Below are 16,312 nucleotides of genomic sequence, written 5' to 3' on the forward strand. Positions count from 1 at the left end.
CGACTCGGTTCTGCTTCTATGCCCCAGCTTTGTTTACTTTTTCCCACCGAGGCTCCAATGAACGGAAAATCTCCGTTTTCAAAAATACCCGTGTACGTGTGGACGTAGCCTCAGTCTCTGACTGGAAGCGCTAATTCGTCATTCGGCTTTTGTCAGACTAAAGTAACTGTTAAAACTGTTTGAAAAGCTAAGCTATACAACAAGGAGAGATTGAGAATTTCCTTTTAGTTCTCAGTTTATTTGATATTGACAAAAGTTAGTCAGTTTTGTCTGTTCTTCTGTAACACAAACTAAGATTTATTTTTAGAATTAATATTTTGTTTCTAAGTGGAATTGACAATTTAGTAGTCTGTTTCGTTTGTTCTGTTTTGAAACTTAAACGCTTTAGCGGCTGCCTTTTGTGTAGTTTGCAATATTTGCCTTTATTTATCTGAAAAAGTCTCATGTTCCTTAAGTACATCTACCCTGTTGAACTTATTATGGGAAATAAATATTTAAATAAAAACAAGCTGCTGATTATTTCACATTTTACTTGTGAGCAACGGCACATTTAAATCTTACAAATATAGTTATTTGGCTTATATCGTGATAGATATCGTTATCGCCTGAAATGAAAAAAACATATCGTGATATGAAAAAATCTCATATCGCCCAGCTCTAACATGCACTTTTTGCAATCCTTTTCTACCCAAGAGTTTTCTATCTAACACTCCACACACTCCAATGAACAGATTGGAGAGCAACTTGGGTCCAGTATCTCAACCAAGGATACTTATCGACTGGAGCAACCAGCCATCGAACCACTAACCTTATGCAGATATGCTTTTACTACACTGGCAGTGTGTTTAGGATAACCCCCATGCTGAAGAATGAAGCTATTGCCTACCAACAACATTTTCCAGACAGTATTTGATGGTGGATCCTCCACAAAGCCTCCACTGTGTTTTACTGTACACACTCAGTGCTGTACCTCTCTCGGTCTCCCCTGTAGATACTGACATCAATCTAAACTAAAGAAAATTCAAGTTCGCATTTATCACTCCATAAGACCTGTTGCCAGTTAGAACTCATTTTCAGTATAGTTCTTGTGTAGTTTGTCATACCTCAAACCTTTTCTTCCTATTTCCCTTCCTTTCAAATGGCTTCTTGATTATCACCCCTCAACTGAGACCATTTTTGTTGAAGCTTCAGTGAACAGTAGATGGATCAGCTGAAAGGTCAGATCCATTTCTCACTTCTTTTATCATCCACTTGAACCAGTTTTTTGTTTGTTTGTTTTTAGGGCACTGCACACCATGCCATGATATATCATGTTTTCAGCTAATTGCTCTTTGGGAATCACCTTATTGGTGCAAAAATATTAGTTTGTCATCTTTGGTGGGGTGTTTTATGCACTGAACTAAATAAATGGAAACAAATTATGTGCTTTCAGTAAAAGACACAATTTAAAATTTGTTCTTCGCTATCCTATCTGTCATGTGTAGACACAAATCAAATCAAATTTATTCGTATAGCACAACACTAGTTGATCCCTTGAATTAGGTGTTTTTTAAAGCTTGAATGATTCAGAGGTCAGCGTTAAGTGGCTTTAACAAAAATACCTCCTCTGAAAATGGTCAGGTACAAGGACTGGACTGAACTGGACTGAAAATGACCAAAAAAGAAAGTGTCCAAAGAAAAACTTTCAAAGACCTTCACAAAGCCTGCAGAACTATTGCTCAACACCACTTCGTTTTGTTCCTTGGAAGCAAAAACAAATCCACACTATTGTATGAGGAGAACAAAGAAATTAGTCTCTATATTCAGTGAGCACTACAGCAAGACCAACTAACCAAGCCTTTTAGGATCATTCTATGTAAAGTCAGTCAGTTCCTGACCACTTCATAAGTGGCTAACTGTTTTATTTTGTTTTTTTTATACCAACTTTTGTATATTTAATAAAACAATGCAGAATTATAACATCAAGCTATGAATGGGTTGAATTTTTGCTGTATTTCATTTTTTTATTTTTTCAGTATTTTTGAGCCCTCATAACTTCATAAGAAGAGGACCTAGTTAAAACCGAGTGTCACAACATATTAAAAAAAAAGAAGTCTTTTTTGGTTCATAGCTATTGTTGGGTAATAATAATGCCTGAACAAAACAGTACAAATTAAATGTCTAGAATGTAGACTGACAGGAACGAGCAGCATTAGTTTATCTGTTACTGATGACTTAAAATCTGAAAGAAAACTAGAAATTTTCAAGGGTTACAGATTTATTATTATGTGAAAAGGTGCTCAATCAACATAAGTTATAGCATATAAAAGGTGTCCTTTATACACATAATATCAGGCTCATCTTATAGCATGATTCTTATTATTTTGTTATAGAACATTTGACACACATCAGCTATCAAAATCAATGAAGCAACTCAAGCAACCCAGTAACCTACAGACACTTCATTTCAGTTCCTGACAGAAACATGACCTTGAAAGGGAACTGGAAATTAGATCATGCAGTATGAATTAAAAGGGTTTTCTTCATCATCACACCCATCATCAAAGGAAGAGCAAAATGAGAGGTGACAACTCATCAAATTCTTAAAGAACTAATCAACACATAAGCATGACACATCCATAAACCATCACAACTCTCTGACAAACTTCAATAAAAAACATGGAGCAGTAGCTAAAAACATTCAAAACAATTTAAATTAGACTCCTGTTACTAGATACAATTTAAAAAATACTGGCAACTGCCAGTGCTACCCCTCAGCCTTCTAATAGACACACCTATGACATCAATTGAAACTCCTCAGTGCACTTATTCTTGAGTTATCATACTCACAAACTTGCGTGTCCATGCCGCCCGCCCGCGTGGTAGTGACAATTGCCCATCAGTCTTTTGAGCTGAGGTTTAAAAAGTTTAACACGTGGCAAAAGAGTGAATAACTATAAGTTTTCTATTCAGAAAAAAAGGTAATTTCTTATTAAGTGTTTTTTTTAATTGATTTAAGAGACATTACCCACTCTGAATCAGCTCTTTTCCCCCAACATTAACTTTAAGTTATGTCCAATAAAAAGAAAGGAATAAAATTTTGGAAAAAGGAAACTTTTTCCTTTGTCTCCAAACAATCAAGGGTCTGACTCAGACTCACTGCAATCACTCTCAGACAGCTTTTCAAATAATTGCCATTGCCAACACATTGCAATCAATGTGAGACAGTCTGCTCCAATAAGCACAACTTGGCTATGACGCATCTCTGTGCAACAGGGGAGTCGACTCAAATGGTTGCTAACTGGTTGTTTTCCGATTATATTCCTATATACTGTAAAAGCAAGACTGCTGAGTGCCCATATCATTCTGTAGATCAATCTCCACCCACAGCAGCTACATCCCTATCAGAGGAGGGAATTCTCTTTGAGATCTACAAGACTCTGGCTGGACTCTGAATGTAAGTAATTAATGTGGTAGTTAATGTGAACTTCTGCGTATGTAGACGGCAACACGTTTACAAAGGATTTTGCCAATTTTACTTATCACAAGCAGATTGCAAATTTGACCCCATTCAATCGCAAGACTGCACCTCACTGTGAGTAGTTGCAGACCTGGTCCCCATCTTTTCAGCAATCATTTGAAAGGCAACAAGATCATTGCACACAATGGCAATCCTTTTTGTCATGTCAGGTTCGAACCACTGTTTTTCCAAGTGTAAATACAGCATTAAACAGTTTAAGATAGTTGCTCTGTGCTTAGTCATAATGGCATTATGTTGTTTACTTGTTTCTGTGAGAACCTTCAACGCCTAATTATTTTTAAAAGATTACAGAACTTCTTCCAGTGCACACTTGGAGCCTAATATTAATATTTTTAAAGAACTTGATTTTAACATAGTGAGTTATATTAAAACATGGTTGCCTAAGTAGATTCAAGGTAGGCATATTCCTGTGTTTATTCAGCACCAGGAGAATGAAAACAGCTATTAAAGTAGTAATTACTAAGAAAAGCAACAATGTAAATTAAATATGAAATATTTACTTTAAAACACTACAATGAGCTGGAATAACCAGTGAAAGCATGAGGCAAACATCCGTTTAATGAAAATATTGTGACCATCTTATAACCTTCAGCCTGGAGGCTAAGTTGTCGTCTCATTAGTGGAGAAACAGGGCGCAGTAAACATTTTTTTCTGTCATAAAAATGTCCTTGCCATCTACAAGCATAAAAAAGCAGGAAAAAACAAATAAAGCAATAAAAATCAGAAATGACAGAAACATAACAGCAGAAGCACAAAGACAGAAACGGCACAGCAACAACAGACCACATTTTTAATGTTAATGACTCGTTGACCTTTTGTGACGACTTACATTGTATCAAAGACAAAAGGACAAACTGAATTCCCCTTTGGCAACTAACATTTATTTTTAATTTTCAGTTGTTCTGGCTTTAATAGATTGACAGAACCTATATATATGTATATCATAAATTACTAATAGCCAGCAATTCTGGATAGCTTCAAGCATATCTTTAATGTCAAAGTTGTTACTGACTGCCTTTACTTTCACAGAGTGCAACAACATACGACCCGCACCTCCAATCTAATCTACTTAATTGGAAACCCTGACTCCAAATAGCTTTTGGGGAAGTCATTAACACAGAGGTTCACTAACATTTTCCAGCCTGTACCATAGGTGATTACTCAGTGCTTTCAAAAAAAGACCAGAGAACAAAAATACAACAGTTTGGGATCTGTCAATTTAATCACACTGTGTGTATGACTATGTAACAAATGTACATTTTACTATGAGTTAAAATTCACAGAAGATAAACAAAAACTGAGAAGTTTTGTTGTTGTTGTTTTTTTAATGAAAAATCTGATGAGGTCACATCTGTCCGAGGCTATATTGTTATATATTTCAGCCCACAGGTTATACCAGTGCTGGCATCCTTTAGGTGAAAAAAGCATAAATCCAGGAAAATAAGAAATACTGCTCATCACAGTTTTACATGGAATTCATTTATGCTCTTTTCACTTGCCTACATATACAGTATAGCGATTTCAGGTAATTTTTTTTCAGACCCTCAAGAGCACTTACCTTCACTGAATGTTAAGTAGCACCTGAAAGCTTTAAATCAGTAAGCCTAAAAGGTTTATATCTATTTTTTCACTGCATTAGTAGATAATTTAGTCCTAAGTGATAAAAAAATAATTATCGTCAGTATAGTTAGCAGCATTATAGGACTGTACAATGTGCTCAAGATACAATTCGTTTAGGTACAGAACAGGTAAATGCACCAAAATGTTTTCCATTTTATTTTGGTACTTAAAATACATTAAAATTCCAAGCATGAATTTTCTTGGCTAAAATCAAATTCAAAAAGCCTTAATCCTTCAAAAAATAACCAGGAACATGGTTTATCAATTATTCTTGTTCAGCATTCATTATTATTCTTTCACCAAACAGGAGATACTCAGAATATGAAACTGGAGTTCAAAGAACTGGGACAGTTTGTGCAAATGATTCCATTAACTCTGAGCCATGAGGAAACCAAAGCCCTATCCAGGCACATGCTAAAGATTTTTTTTAAACCAGATTTAAACTAAATTGAATTAACAGTTTCATGGAGTCAAACTTTCTTCACACTAGAAGTGAGAGAAGAGCTCCGGACTCTTTGAACCGAGACAAGGCTCAAGGCACTTTCAATCATCGTGGCCATCCATATTTTGCACGCTGTGATTGGAGTCGTTTTTGACCCAAAACACCAACAGAAAAATATCAGCTTTTCCCAAATATGAGAGGTACTAAAGCAGCCACAGCTGAAATAACTTGAGACTCACCATTACTTCCATATTCTGTTGTGGCTCTTGAAATCCATGGACTGTCAGTTTGCGAAGCACTAAAAGGAGCACAAAAAACATCACTATGCAGGATTTTCACTAATTAAAAATTAACTATATTCAACATCTCCTCATAATTAGTGTTTCACTAAGTAGCTGCATATATTAATACTTCCATGTTTGCATGTTCAATTATCTATGTTTTTAATCAAATGGTGGGATCATGACGATTAGATTACCATGTTGTGCTAATAGGTGATTGCATGTCTTTGCATGATAATGCAGGTTTGTGGCATGCGTGCATGTGTCTGTGCAAGTGTTGCTACCTTTAAGAGAGAGTAGTGTCCTCTCCAGCGAGCTGAGTGCCGCAGCCTCATCTCTGGCGTAGATCTGCTGGAGGAAGCAGTCTGTGTGATGGCTCCACAGGGAGCATGCAAAGCTGTAGATGCCCGATGCCAGCTGCCAACATACACATTAACATTTTGGTCAGGCACACCTGGGTTAATCTGGGTCTCGAAAGCATTTGAGGTCATTTCACTCAACATAAATGCGCAAGAAATTCTGGGCTAATATGAGTGTAGCTTTGTACAAGAACCTACTTTTGTTTTTATTTACCTGTTTTTATTGTTTATTAGTTTATTAACATTAAAAATTTCCCTTCAGCACACCATCTTGGATCACTTTGCCAGTAAATTAATGTGACCACAGGTAAACATCAGCCACTGACATCAGAAAATGTCATTTTATTTGTTGATATGGTGACAACAAGGTCGGTGTTGGCGAGCGGCTATTAAATCGGCGTGTCCCTACATGGAACATCAGAAACTCAATTGCTGGTGATACACTCAAACAAACAGGAAGGAAAGATGGACCTAGGGCTGCTCGATTATGGCAAAAATGATAATCACGATTATTTGACGATATTTATTTAACCCTTTAAGACCTACTATAGAACCAAGTCCACCAGAGCTTATATTATTTTTATTTATTTTTTGTACATGCTGTAGTGCCATTTGTGGGAGCATTTCAAGTTGCTATACATCAATACAACTGTTATAGCCCATATTTTAATAATATGTATGCATTAAGTGCATAGTAATTACATAAATTGCAAAAAAGTGCAATAAACTACAAAAAAAATTGAAAATCGCTTTTGTTTTGTTTACATATATTTCTACTTTGAGAAATTTAAGAGGTTTATCCCTCAAAACTTTAAATACAATAAAGTTGCAAAAAATAGTTTCCCACCACAGGAAATTTATTCTGTCTTCATAGTTTTATTTTGGAGATACAGCAATTTTTATATACTGCAGGAAAAACAAAAAACAATCCTATGATGCAAATTTGCAAAGAAAACAGCATGTGCATCATTTCACTGTGGGAAGTGTTACGAACAGCTGATAGGAACGGCAAAGCGTGTTTCTGGAATATTATGTTTTTGTTCCTGCAAGCGCTTTTTATGCAATTTTTGCAAAGCTATATGTGGAACGAAACCGTGACCGAGGACAAGCTGATGGCATCAGATGTAAGTACAACTCCTCCGGTTTCATATGCAAAACAAATTATTGCGCTAGCTTACACGGTTCAGGTTCTACAGGGATTTTAAAAAAGTTACACAAAACGGAGCGTGCTGCTCTGACCGGCTTTAAAGGGTTAACAATGACTTTAAAAAAATAATGTAAAATGGTGTGCAACACCACTGAAGTTTTTTTTTTTTTTTTTTTAACTCTTTTCAACCAACGGCAGTCACTCTCCAAATAACTTCTGCTTAGCTTTCCGAGCTTCCCTCGGGTCCTCTTAATCAGCGGTCTCCAACCTTTTTTGCGCCACGGACCGGTTTATGCCCGACAATATTTTCACGGACCGGCCTTTAAGGTGTCGCGGATAAATGAGGGAGGGGCTAATAATCGGCTCAGTCATTTTTAATGATCGTTGAAAGCCCAGATCGTAATCGTGATTAAAATTCGATTAATTGAGCAGCCCTAGATGGACCTGTGAATAACAGGTGTAATTTAGCTCCAAATGAACTTCCAATTATAGTCTCAGTATTATTTGGGCTCAAACCAATTACACTTTCGCCCTCCATGATAGCGAAACAAGATCATCAAAGGTAGATAAAAAGCACTCAGTTCTATCAGCCAAGTGTGACAATGTCTGCTTAGAACATCCAACAAATCTGCCAAAGGAAGAGAGTAAGTGTAAGTGTGTGTGTGTGTGTGTGTGTGTGTGTGTGTGTGTGTGTGTGTGTGTGTGTGGGGGGGGGGGGGGGGGGGGGGGGGGGGATTCTAACCATTAAATCTCATTCAAAATTGACAATAACATTGCAGTGGGATAACAGTCAAGTCTTTGCTATTTGATTAAGATAAACAACAAACCCACATTAAAATTACTCTGTGGAAAATTGTGAACACCATATATCAAACAAGGAAAGCAAGCAACTTCTAGCCAGAGGAACTTTGCGCTCTTGGTAACACTCAAGAGTCAAGTGGGAAAAATCTGAGAATCAGTGGTTAAGTTGATGTTCGGCTGTTCAAAGAGAAATCCCTACTTTGACAGCACAGCATAGGCTTTGATATATTCTTTAGAGAAACCGCAAGATTGGCAAGTTTCTTCTTTGGAGAGATTTCTCTACAGCTTGTCGTTTTCCATTCCTCAGATCCCAGACTAATCCAACCCATGGAGCCTAAAAGTGATGAGCCAAGTTCAGAAAACAACTTCATATTGTTCTCATGACTTCCTCAGTCTTGGTGTTTCAGTAGACTAATACGCTATTGTTTATATGGGTTTTTACAGTTTCATTACATTCTGTGAATGCACAACAGGTAAATCGCATCAAAGCGTCAATACACAGTTTCCAAATGTTACAGACATTCAAAAAATATAACAACCTACTCCAGTCGACAGGTGCATTGTAGTCTACCTTCTTATCCCCCTTTTTATTCCTCGTTGTGCTACATCTGTGTAAAAAAAACTAGTACATCCTTGCCGTTTGCATTTTCTACCCCATGAATCAAAAAGAACATAAAAAAATTAAAAACTATTAAGGTGCCTTTAAGTATAGGTCTGTAAGGTCCTAAGGCGAACCCGATTTCTGAATTAGTCCTCTCCCTAATGGCCCTCCAACACTACAGTGATACTTTTAATCTTTCAGCAGCGTTACCAGTCTTAGAATTACTATCCAATTACTATCCGAGAATATAATTACAGCATAAGCAAAATGTTTGTATGACAAAGTATACACATGATTATTAGAAGAAGAGAGGAGGAGGAGAGGAAAAAAAGAGGAGAGGAGGAAGAGAGGAGATTCAGTGTCAAAGTCATCAGTGCATCATTAAATGAGTGCGCTGTTTAATGGGGGCTCAGGCTGCCTTTGTTTCTTGTGTTGCCTAAGGGCAGAAATTTTGGCATACAGGACGCCTCTGCCTGGCATCCAACTATTTGGTCTCAGCCACTGCTCTCATGTCCTTTCACCCTCTGTTGGTCTCCATCTTCCCTCTGCTTGATCATCTCATTCCTCTAAAATCTTTCTCTCCACAAATGGCCTTTTTTTTTTTAACTCAAATTTAAATCAAGCATGAAAGAAAAATATTGTATAATGTACGCTGTGTTCACCAGAAACACCAGAAATACTTACTCAAAAGTTAATTTGTCTCAACGCAATATCAACAAAGACACGGAAATGCTGATAACCATTTCTAAACAAGTCAACCATGCTTGAGTCATGTATGACAAGGGAATATTTTTGCTATAAATCTTGTATTTAACATGCTTCTAACAGAAGCTAAACAGCATCTCGTAGAGACAAAACCTAAAAAGTCTCAGGATAATCTTAGTATTCATCTATTCATTTTCAAAATCTTCTGAAGGAGGAAAAAAATAGCAACAAAGGAAAAAAAGTTATATTGCAGAGAGCAGGAGTCTGCAACCTGCAACGTATAAAAATCCAGAAAGTTTCACTGTTTACCTAACATAACCTTTTATTCAGGTATATACAACTGATGTATAAAGAGCAAAACACAGCTAAAAAACACTAAGAATAAGAATAAGAAGCAATGGAGAACAAAAAGGTTGTAATAGAATTTTGTATCAACACTGGACCAGCTAATATTGTGGACTTACATCCTGAAAAAGCCGCCTGTCCTGCGCCAGTCGTTTGGATGCTAGAGTTTTGGTGACATGATAGAAGGTTAACAGCGCTCTGTGCTGCTGCAGGCCATCCTGACCCTTCACAGACTCGAGCAGAATGGGGATGAGCTCTGGCCATTGCCTGGGGCAGTCCAGACGGGCCACCTTGGCTATCAGTACTGCGATCTGGGTTGCTATCTGTTGAGAAAAAAATAAAAAATAAAAAATACATGCAGGAAAGAGAAGTTGACCAGGGGCAAAGCATAAACACAGCAGAAGGTGGAGCAAACTTGATGGGAATTTTATTACGTAGTTCTCTTTTAAAAATAAGTAGCTCGAACAAATAGGACACAGAATATCAAACTTTTTACAGTCAACACAGTGTACATAGTACATGCATCTGGTGACAGATAGGGAATCAGTTGCATGGATTAAGTTGATTTTTAAAATAGAGTGCTTGTGCCTGAGCTATATCTGCAATGTGCATCACATGATCTGGTAACAGCTTCACTTCTCATATTTTTTTTTTTTTAAATTGGCTTTCCACTGAGCCCAACAGCTGAGCAAATATCGCTCAAGTCTACTCATTACTCCAACACAAACTGCCGGTAAGACACTCAATACTTCGAGATAAATTTCAAGCTCAAAATGAAAAAGACACTTTATACCTCAAGACTTAATGGACATTTTATGATAAAAATCAAAACTCTTTATATTATTTGAACACACTCCAAATAGCTTCTTTTTTTTCTTTTTTTTTTTAAATGTGAAAACCTTGCGTGAGTTTTTGTTCTTATGGTTGTATAAAAGATTTATCTCAGAACGTCTTGCAGTACACAGTTCAGTATTTAAACTTGCATCCTCACAAGCATCAGTAAGTCAATTTGTACACAAGTTACACTCACTCTCTCATGCACAAGCATAAAGCACCCTCATGAAATTTGGACTCCACGAGAGGCTGTGACTAGAGAGACATATGGTGTCCAAATCGTATTCATTGCTTGCCATATGGACCCGATCAGTCCTGATGTTCGAGAGCTGTCCCACAGGGACATACAACCTGTAGAAACCAAGATGGATGGCCATCATTTAGGGCCAAGTTCCACGTACCCCCTGGGACAGATGTATTACGCTGCTTGACTCCTGAATTATTTGTTTGTTGTAACCTTCCCCACACAGCCCCCCAAAAAAATGTCTATCAAGAAACTTCAAATTAAGTCCCAGTATGCAAAATTAGCAGCTTTCATCACTTTCAAATCTCATTCTATGGAGTCGCATTGTGACAGCCTAAAAAATCTTAATGCTGTCAGTCAGATCCTTTGTAACTTATCTGGTTTTGATAAAAGCACTTCAATCAAAATCAGTGTTTTATTCATCAGTATACAATGATCAAACATGTTTATTTCCCTCTCCCTCTTTATTTTCCCTGCTCACCTGATTGACAGGCTCGTTGAAGTTTGTGATTAGACCAGCACGCAATGACGTCTTCTCCTCTTCTGATAATGCACTGCGAACAAACCAATCAAAAAGCTGTTCAGAGGAAGTAGAGAGGTCGAAAGAGATGAAACAATAAAGCTGACAAAAAGACAAAGGCAGCACTTAATATAGAAAAACAGACACATTTGAAAGCGTCTATAGATAAATGAGTACAGTATTTCAGTATTACTTTAAAACAATCTTGCCCCACAGTAATTTTGCTTTCACAGTACTGCGCAAAAACCTTAAACCACCTTTCATTTCTTACTTCCAAGCAGCCAGACGTTCTTGCACATGAACAGTATCTGATGGTCATGTTCTTAAGAATCATGCAGTACCATATGGAAAGCATCAGATTGGCAACACCTTCATTTTTCAACATGACAATGATCCCAAACACCCTGCCAATGTAGTAAAAACATTCCTGGATATAGGGGTATGTCACCAGGGTGCAGAGGAGGCTACCCCCCCCCCCCCCGTCCCCTTCTGGCTGCCTCTGCCTCAATTTTATCCCACAACTTAGACATTCACATTACTCACACTCTCATTACACATACATATAGGATCTTGGGGGTGGGCACGATACACGGAATCCAAAGTACCATCAGGGTGTACACCCCACCCCTGGCGTCGTTGCCCACCTCTCAATTTTAAATACACGTAGACATTGAGGGCTAGCAGGAGGGACTGCGCTTACCTGCTGCTCTCTGGCAGGTAGCTCCATGCCCTCCTGGGTTTTAAATGCACCTTAGAACACACATGCATCAACACTACAATGAGCGGGTGGAGGGAGGTTTGGAGTCTTCTCTCACCCCCATTCTCTGCGACCTGCTGGAGCGGGGGGGCTAGGAGGAGGAGTTGGCCGTCCGACTGCGGTCTGCAGTGTGGGGCCTCCCTGCTGCTGCGGAGTCAGGGCGGTCTGCCTCCCCCCACCGCAGGGAAAAGGGTAACACCACCTGGGTCTGGGTGCAGTTCCCCCCTCCAGGGGCAAGGGTACCTAGACCCGGTTTGTAGAGTACGCTTGGGGAGTGTGATCGTGTGTACAGCGTAGAGCTGGGCGATATGAGATTTTTTCATATCACGATATGTTTTTTTCATTTCAGGCGATAACGATATCTATCACGATATAAGCCAAATAACTATATTTGTAAGATTTAAATGTGCCGTTGCTCACAAGTAAAATGTGAAATAATCAGCAGCTTGTTTTTATTTAAATATTTATTTCCCATAATAAGTTCAACAGGGTAGATGTACTTAAGGAACATGAGACTTTTTCAGATAAATAAAGGCAAATATTGCAAACTACACAAAAGGCAGCCGCTAAAGCGTTTAAGTTTCAAAATAGAACAAACGAAACAGACTAAATTGTCAATTCCACTTAGAAACAAAATATTAATTCTAAAAATAAATCTTAGTTTGTGTTACAGAAGAACAGACAAAACTGACTAACTTTTGTCAATATCAAATAAACTGAGAACTAAAAGGAAATTCTCAATCTCTCCTTGTTGTATAGCTTAGCTTTTCAAACACTTTTAACAGTTACTTTAGTCTGACAAAAGCCGAATGATGAATTAGCGCTTCCAGTCAGAGACTGAGGCTACGTCCACACGTACACGGGTATTTTTGAAAACGGAGATTTTCCGTTTTCGTTTTAAAAAATAATCCCGTCCACACATAAAGGCAGAAATGAAGGAAAACGCTGCTATGAACATGCCAAAGCAGCAGGTGGCGCTAGATTCCTAACCGTGCAGAAATGTTGGCCAATCAGAAGTCTAGAAGCCTCGGTGGGAAAAAGTAAACAAAGCTGGGGCATAGAAGCAGAACCGAGTCGTATGTGTGGAGGGACAGTAACTGTGTGTATATGTAAGCATTTAAACACTGCAGAGAGTAGAATTAACAGTAACAGTATTGTAGAAGTTAATTTCACCGAAACAATAACGTGGCGCACAGTGTGACGCATGCACCAGTTTATTGTATTTCCAGACTTGCTTTCGGCACAATTTACAGTGCACGCTACTCTGTTTTTTGTTAGACTTGAAATAGCCGAAATACCTTCACACTACGGAACTTCTATGGCTCTTCCGTTCGACAATCTCTCCGGCGTTGGAACCATTATCTGTTTTCTCTTCGGTCACGCTCGGTTGATTTTTCTAGTCGGCACACTCATTTCCTCCATTATGCGCTGGCTCCATTACCCGCTGGCTGCTTCCCAAACAAACACACGTGCGGCTTGGCACTTGTGCTGTACGTAACAAGTCACGCGACGTGACGCTGCGGCTGTGATTGGTTCGGCTCTGCGCTACTTAATTTGGATTGGCTGACCTTTTTTTTTTTTTTTTTTTTTGAGGACAAGAGCGGCGAGGTCTATCGCGATAGCTTAATTTCTCTATCGAGTAAAAGTTATATCGCGATACATATCGTTATCGTTCTATCGCCCAGCTCTAGTACAGCGTCTCTTTATGTCTGTCTCCACGTTGGTTGAGTGTGGAGTAAGTGCATATGAGAGCATGAGGGTGGGAATGGATGTTTGTATCTGTGTGTGCCTGTATGTCTGTGTCTATATGTCAGGTTGGGTGTCAGGCGCCACCTCTCTGGGGACATCTCAGGCCCTCCAAGGTTTGGAGGCCTATCTCCACCCACCACCACTTCCCCTGCCAGTGGCGGACTCCCTCAGACATCGGTGCGTTGATGGTTCTTTGTGTCCGGGGATGGGCGTCCAGGTACACACCGGCTCACTCCTTGGCGGCTGCTTATCGGGGCCTGGAGCCTGGGGCTCGCTCGGGCCACTTCGGAGGTGGGGTGCCCCCGGCCTCTCGGCCTGGGGCTCGGTCACTCAGGCACGGCTGGCTGCCGGCGGAGCTCACAGGCGCGTCACTGCAACTCCCCCTGGCTTCTGCTCCGCGGCTGCTGAGTGAGCCCTCATCTGGGACTCTCCTCAGCTCTTTCTGGGACAGTGGCGCGGCTGCCCCTCTGTTGGTCTTCCTTGGTCTCTTGTGTTCTGGGGGCCTCTGGATGTCTGGAGTCTTGATCTCCTCCATACCTGCTTCATGCCCTGGAGGACGGGGCTGTGGCCCCCCCCCACACCCTCTAGCAGATCATTACATGAAGGAACCTTTTAAAAAAAACAAGCGCGTCCATGCTCACAGGTGTACACACGGGTGATCACACCCACAAACTACACCCTTTTTGGCTCCTACCTCAAAGCACACTGTGTTCTGTTGATCTTATGTGCTGCACAATAATGTTTAATATTTAGTATTTACTGTCATATTCCCATATATCATTGTGATGTTGTTTATTCTATTACTCTTGTTCTCTTCTGCTTGTTTTCTTTTTTCTTTCTCAGCAGGTGATCGATATATGCATTTTTTTTCCTGCCCATTCTGTTGGTTTTTGTCTTTTGCCCTTCTCCCCCGTCCCTCTTCTCAGCTGTTTCTCTTTCCCTCTTTCTTTCTCCCCTTCTTTCCCCCAGTCAAGTCTGTCCCGTATTCAGTAAGTGAAAATAAAATAAACAATAAAAGGTGAATCAAATGGACCATTACGGCAAGGCTGGGATGGTCAATTTGGTAAAGTAAATCCGTTGGGCATCTTTCTTTGCCTTTAGACAACAATTCTGATGGCAAAAGAGCCAAACGGGACAGGCAGAAAGGAAAAAAATAATAATAATAATAATAATAATAAGTCACTGACTGGCATCCCCAGAGCCCGGACCTCAACATTATTTAAGCAGTGTGGGATCATCTTGATAGTAAATGAAACTAAAGGCAACCAAGATCCAAAGAAGAGCTTTGAATGTCCTTTAAGAAGCTTGAAAACTATTCGTTAAAACTACTTGAAGATGTCATAAGAAAGCTTGCATAAGAGGAGAGACTGTGATGAAGAAGGTGGTCATCTCAAATACTGACCTTCCATACTGTACTTCCATGTATATTTGAACCTTTCAATAAATCACTGCAGATGAAGAAATGAGGAGTGGCTCAAGACTTTTGCATACTACTGCACATTAATTGTAGACCTAATATAGATAAACTGTTACTTTTTTGCACAATGTCTTTATTCATGTACCTCATGTTGCAGATTTATTTAATTCATTTTGATCTTAGACACAGTAATCAGACTGTAGTGTGCAGGAATATTCATTCAAATTATCCACAATAAAACAGGACCAAGTGTTAAACCCAGAATTTTCTAGCTGAAGGCAAGAATGCCAACTACTGAGCCACCATGTCGCATTACGAGGAGCGAGTGCCAGCCGCCCTGGCATTGTTGAATGCAGCACATATCCTAAGAGACCCCTATTATCTCAATTTGGATTCTAGACGTGCAAATCACAGACTTTAATATTATGGCAATAATGAATATGACAAAATAGCCAACTTGGTAAGGGATTTATTAAAATCAATTAAATGTGCTACATTATTAAGTGAAGATCCTGTGAAATGCATTAATTAATTAGTAAACTTTGAATAAACCTGCTGTCCTCCAAACCAGATATACTTTGGAGGTCGCAAAATAGTCACAATTTGTGTGAATATGCAAGAAAATATGTTGTTTTATGATGAGTTACCCTGTTCTAATTCAGCTGCTGCTGAAGTTAGGCACATTGAAAGCATCTGATTTGAAGAACCGTGAGGAGTGACTCATGCTGTAACCCGTGGCAGAAAGAGAAGCGAGATGGGTGGAAGTCAAATTACTTGCAGGGAGATTGCAAATTAGTAATACAAGATTTGCTACACACACATATTTTGGGAATACGGGGGTGAGGCAAGCTTTAAAGAAATACAGGATGAAAGATTAAAAGATATATTAACGTAAGCAAGTATGCTCCTGAGCCCCATTTTGTCCTTGTAAGTCTGCAAGGAGCTAGAAAATCTGATGATTTGAGGGTGG

General features: G+C 39.1%; 1 protein-coding gene across 1 annotated transcript in view; it reads right to left on the reverse strand.

Moving 5' to 3' along the window:
• The window catches only part of ipo11 (importin 11), a 128,974-nt gene that overhangs the window by 95,130 nt on the left and 17,532 nt on the right, over positions 1-16,312 (reverse strand). The window contains exons 4-7 of the mRNA XM_082553246.1: positions 11,381-11,453; positions 9,941-10,144; positions 6,148-6,280; positions 5,822-5,880 (exon numbers count right to left, since the gene is read on the reverse strand). Coding sequence (XP_082409372.1) covers positions 5,822-5,880; positions 6,148-6,280; positions 9,941-10,144; positions 11,381-11,453 — 469 coding nt within the window. The remainder of the gene's footprint in view (positions 1-5,821; positions 5,881-6,147; positions 6,281-9,940; positions 10,145-11,380; positions 11,454-16,312) is intronic.

The sequence above is a fragment of the Aulonocara stuartgranti genome (genome assembly GCF_965226115.1).
Source record: "Aulonocara stuartgranti genome assembly, chromosome: 12".
Taxonomy (NCBI): domain Eukaryota; kingdom Metazoa; phylum Chordata; class Actinopteri; order Cichliformes; family Cichlidae; genus Aulonocara; species Aulonocara stuartgranti.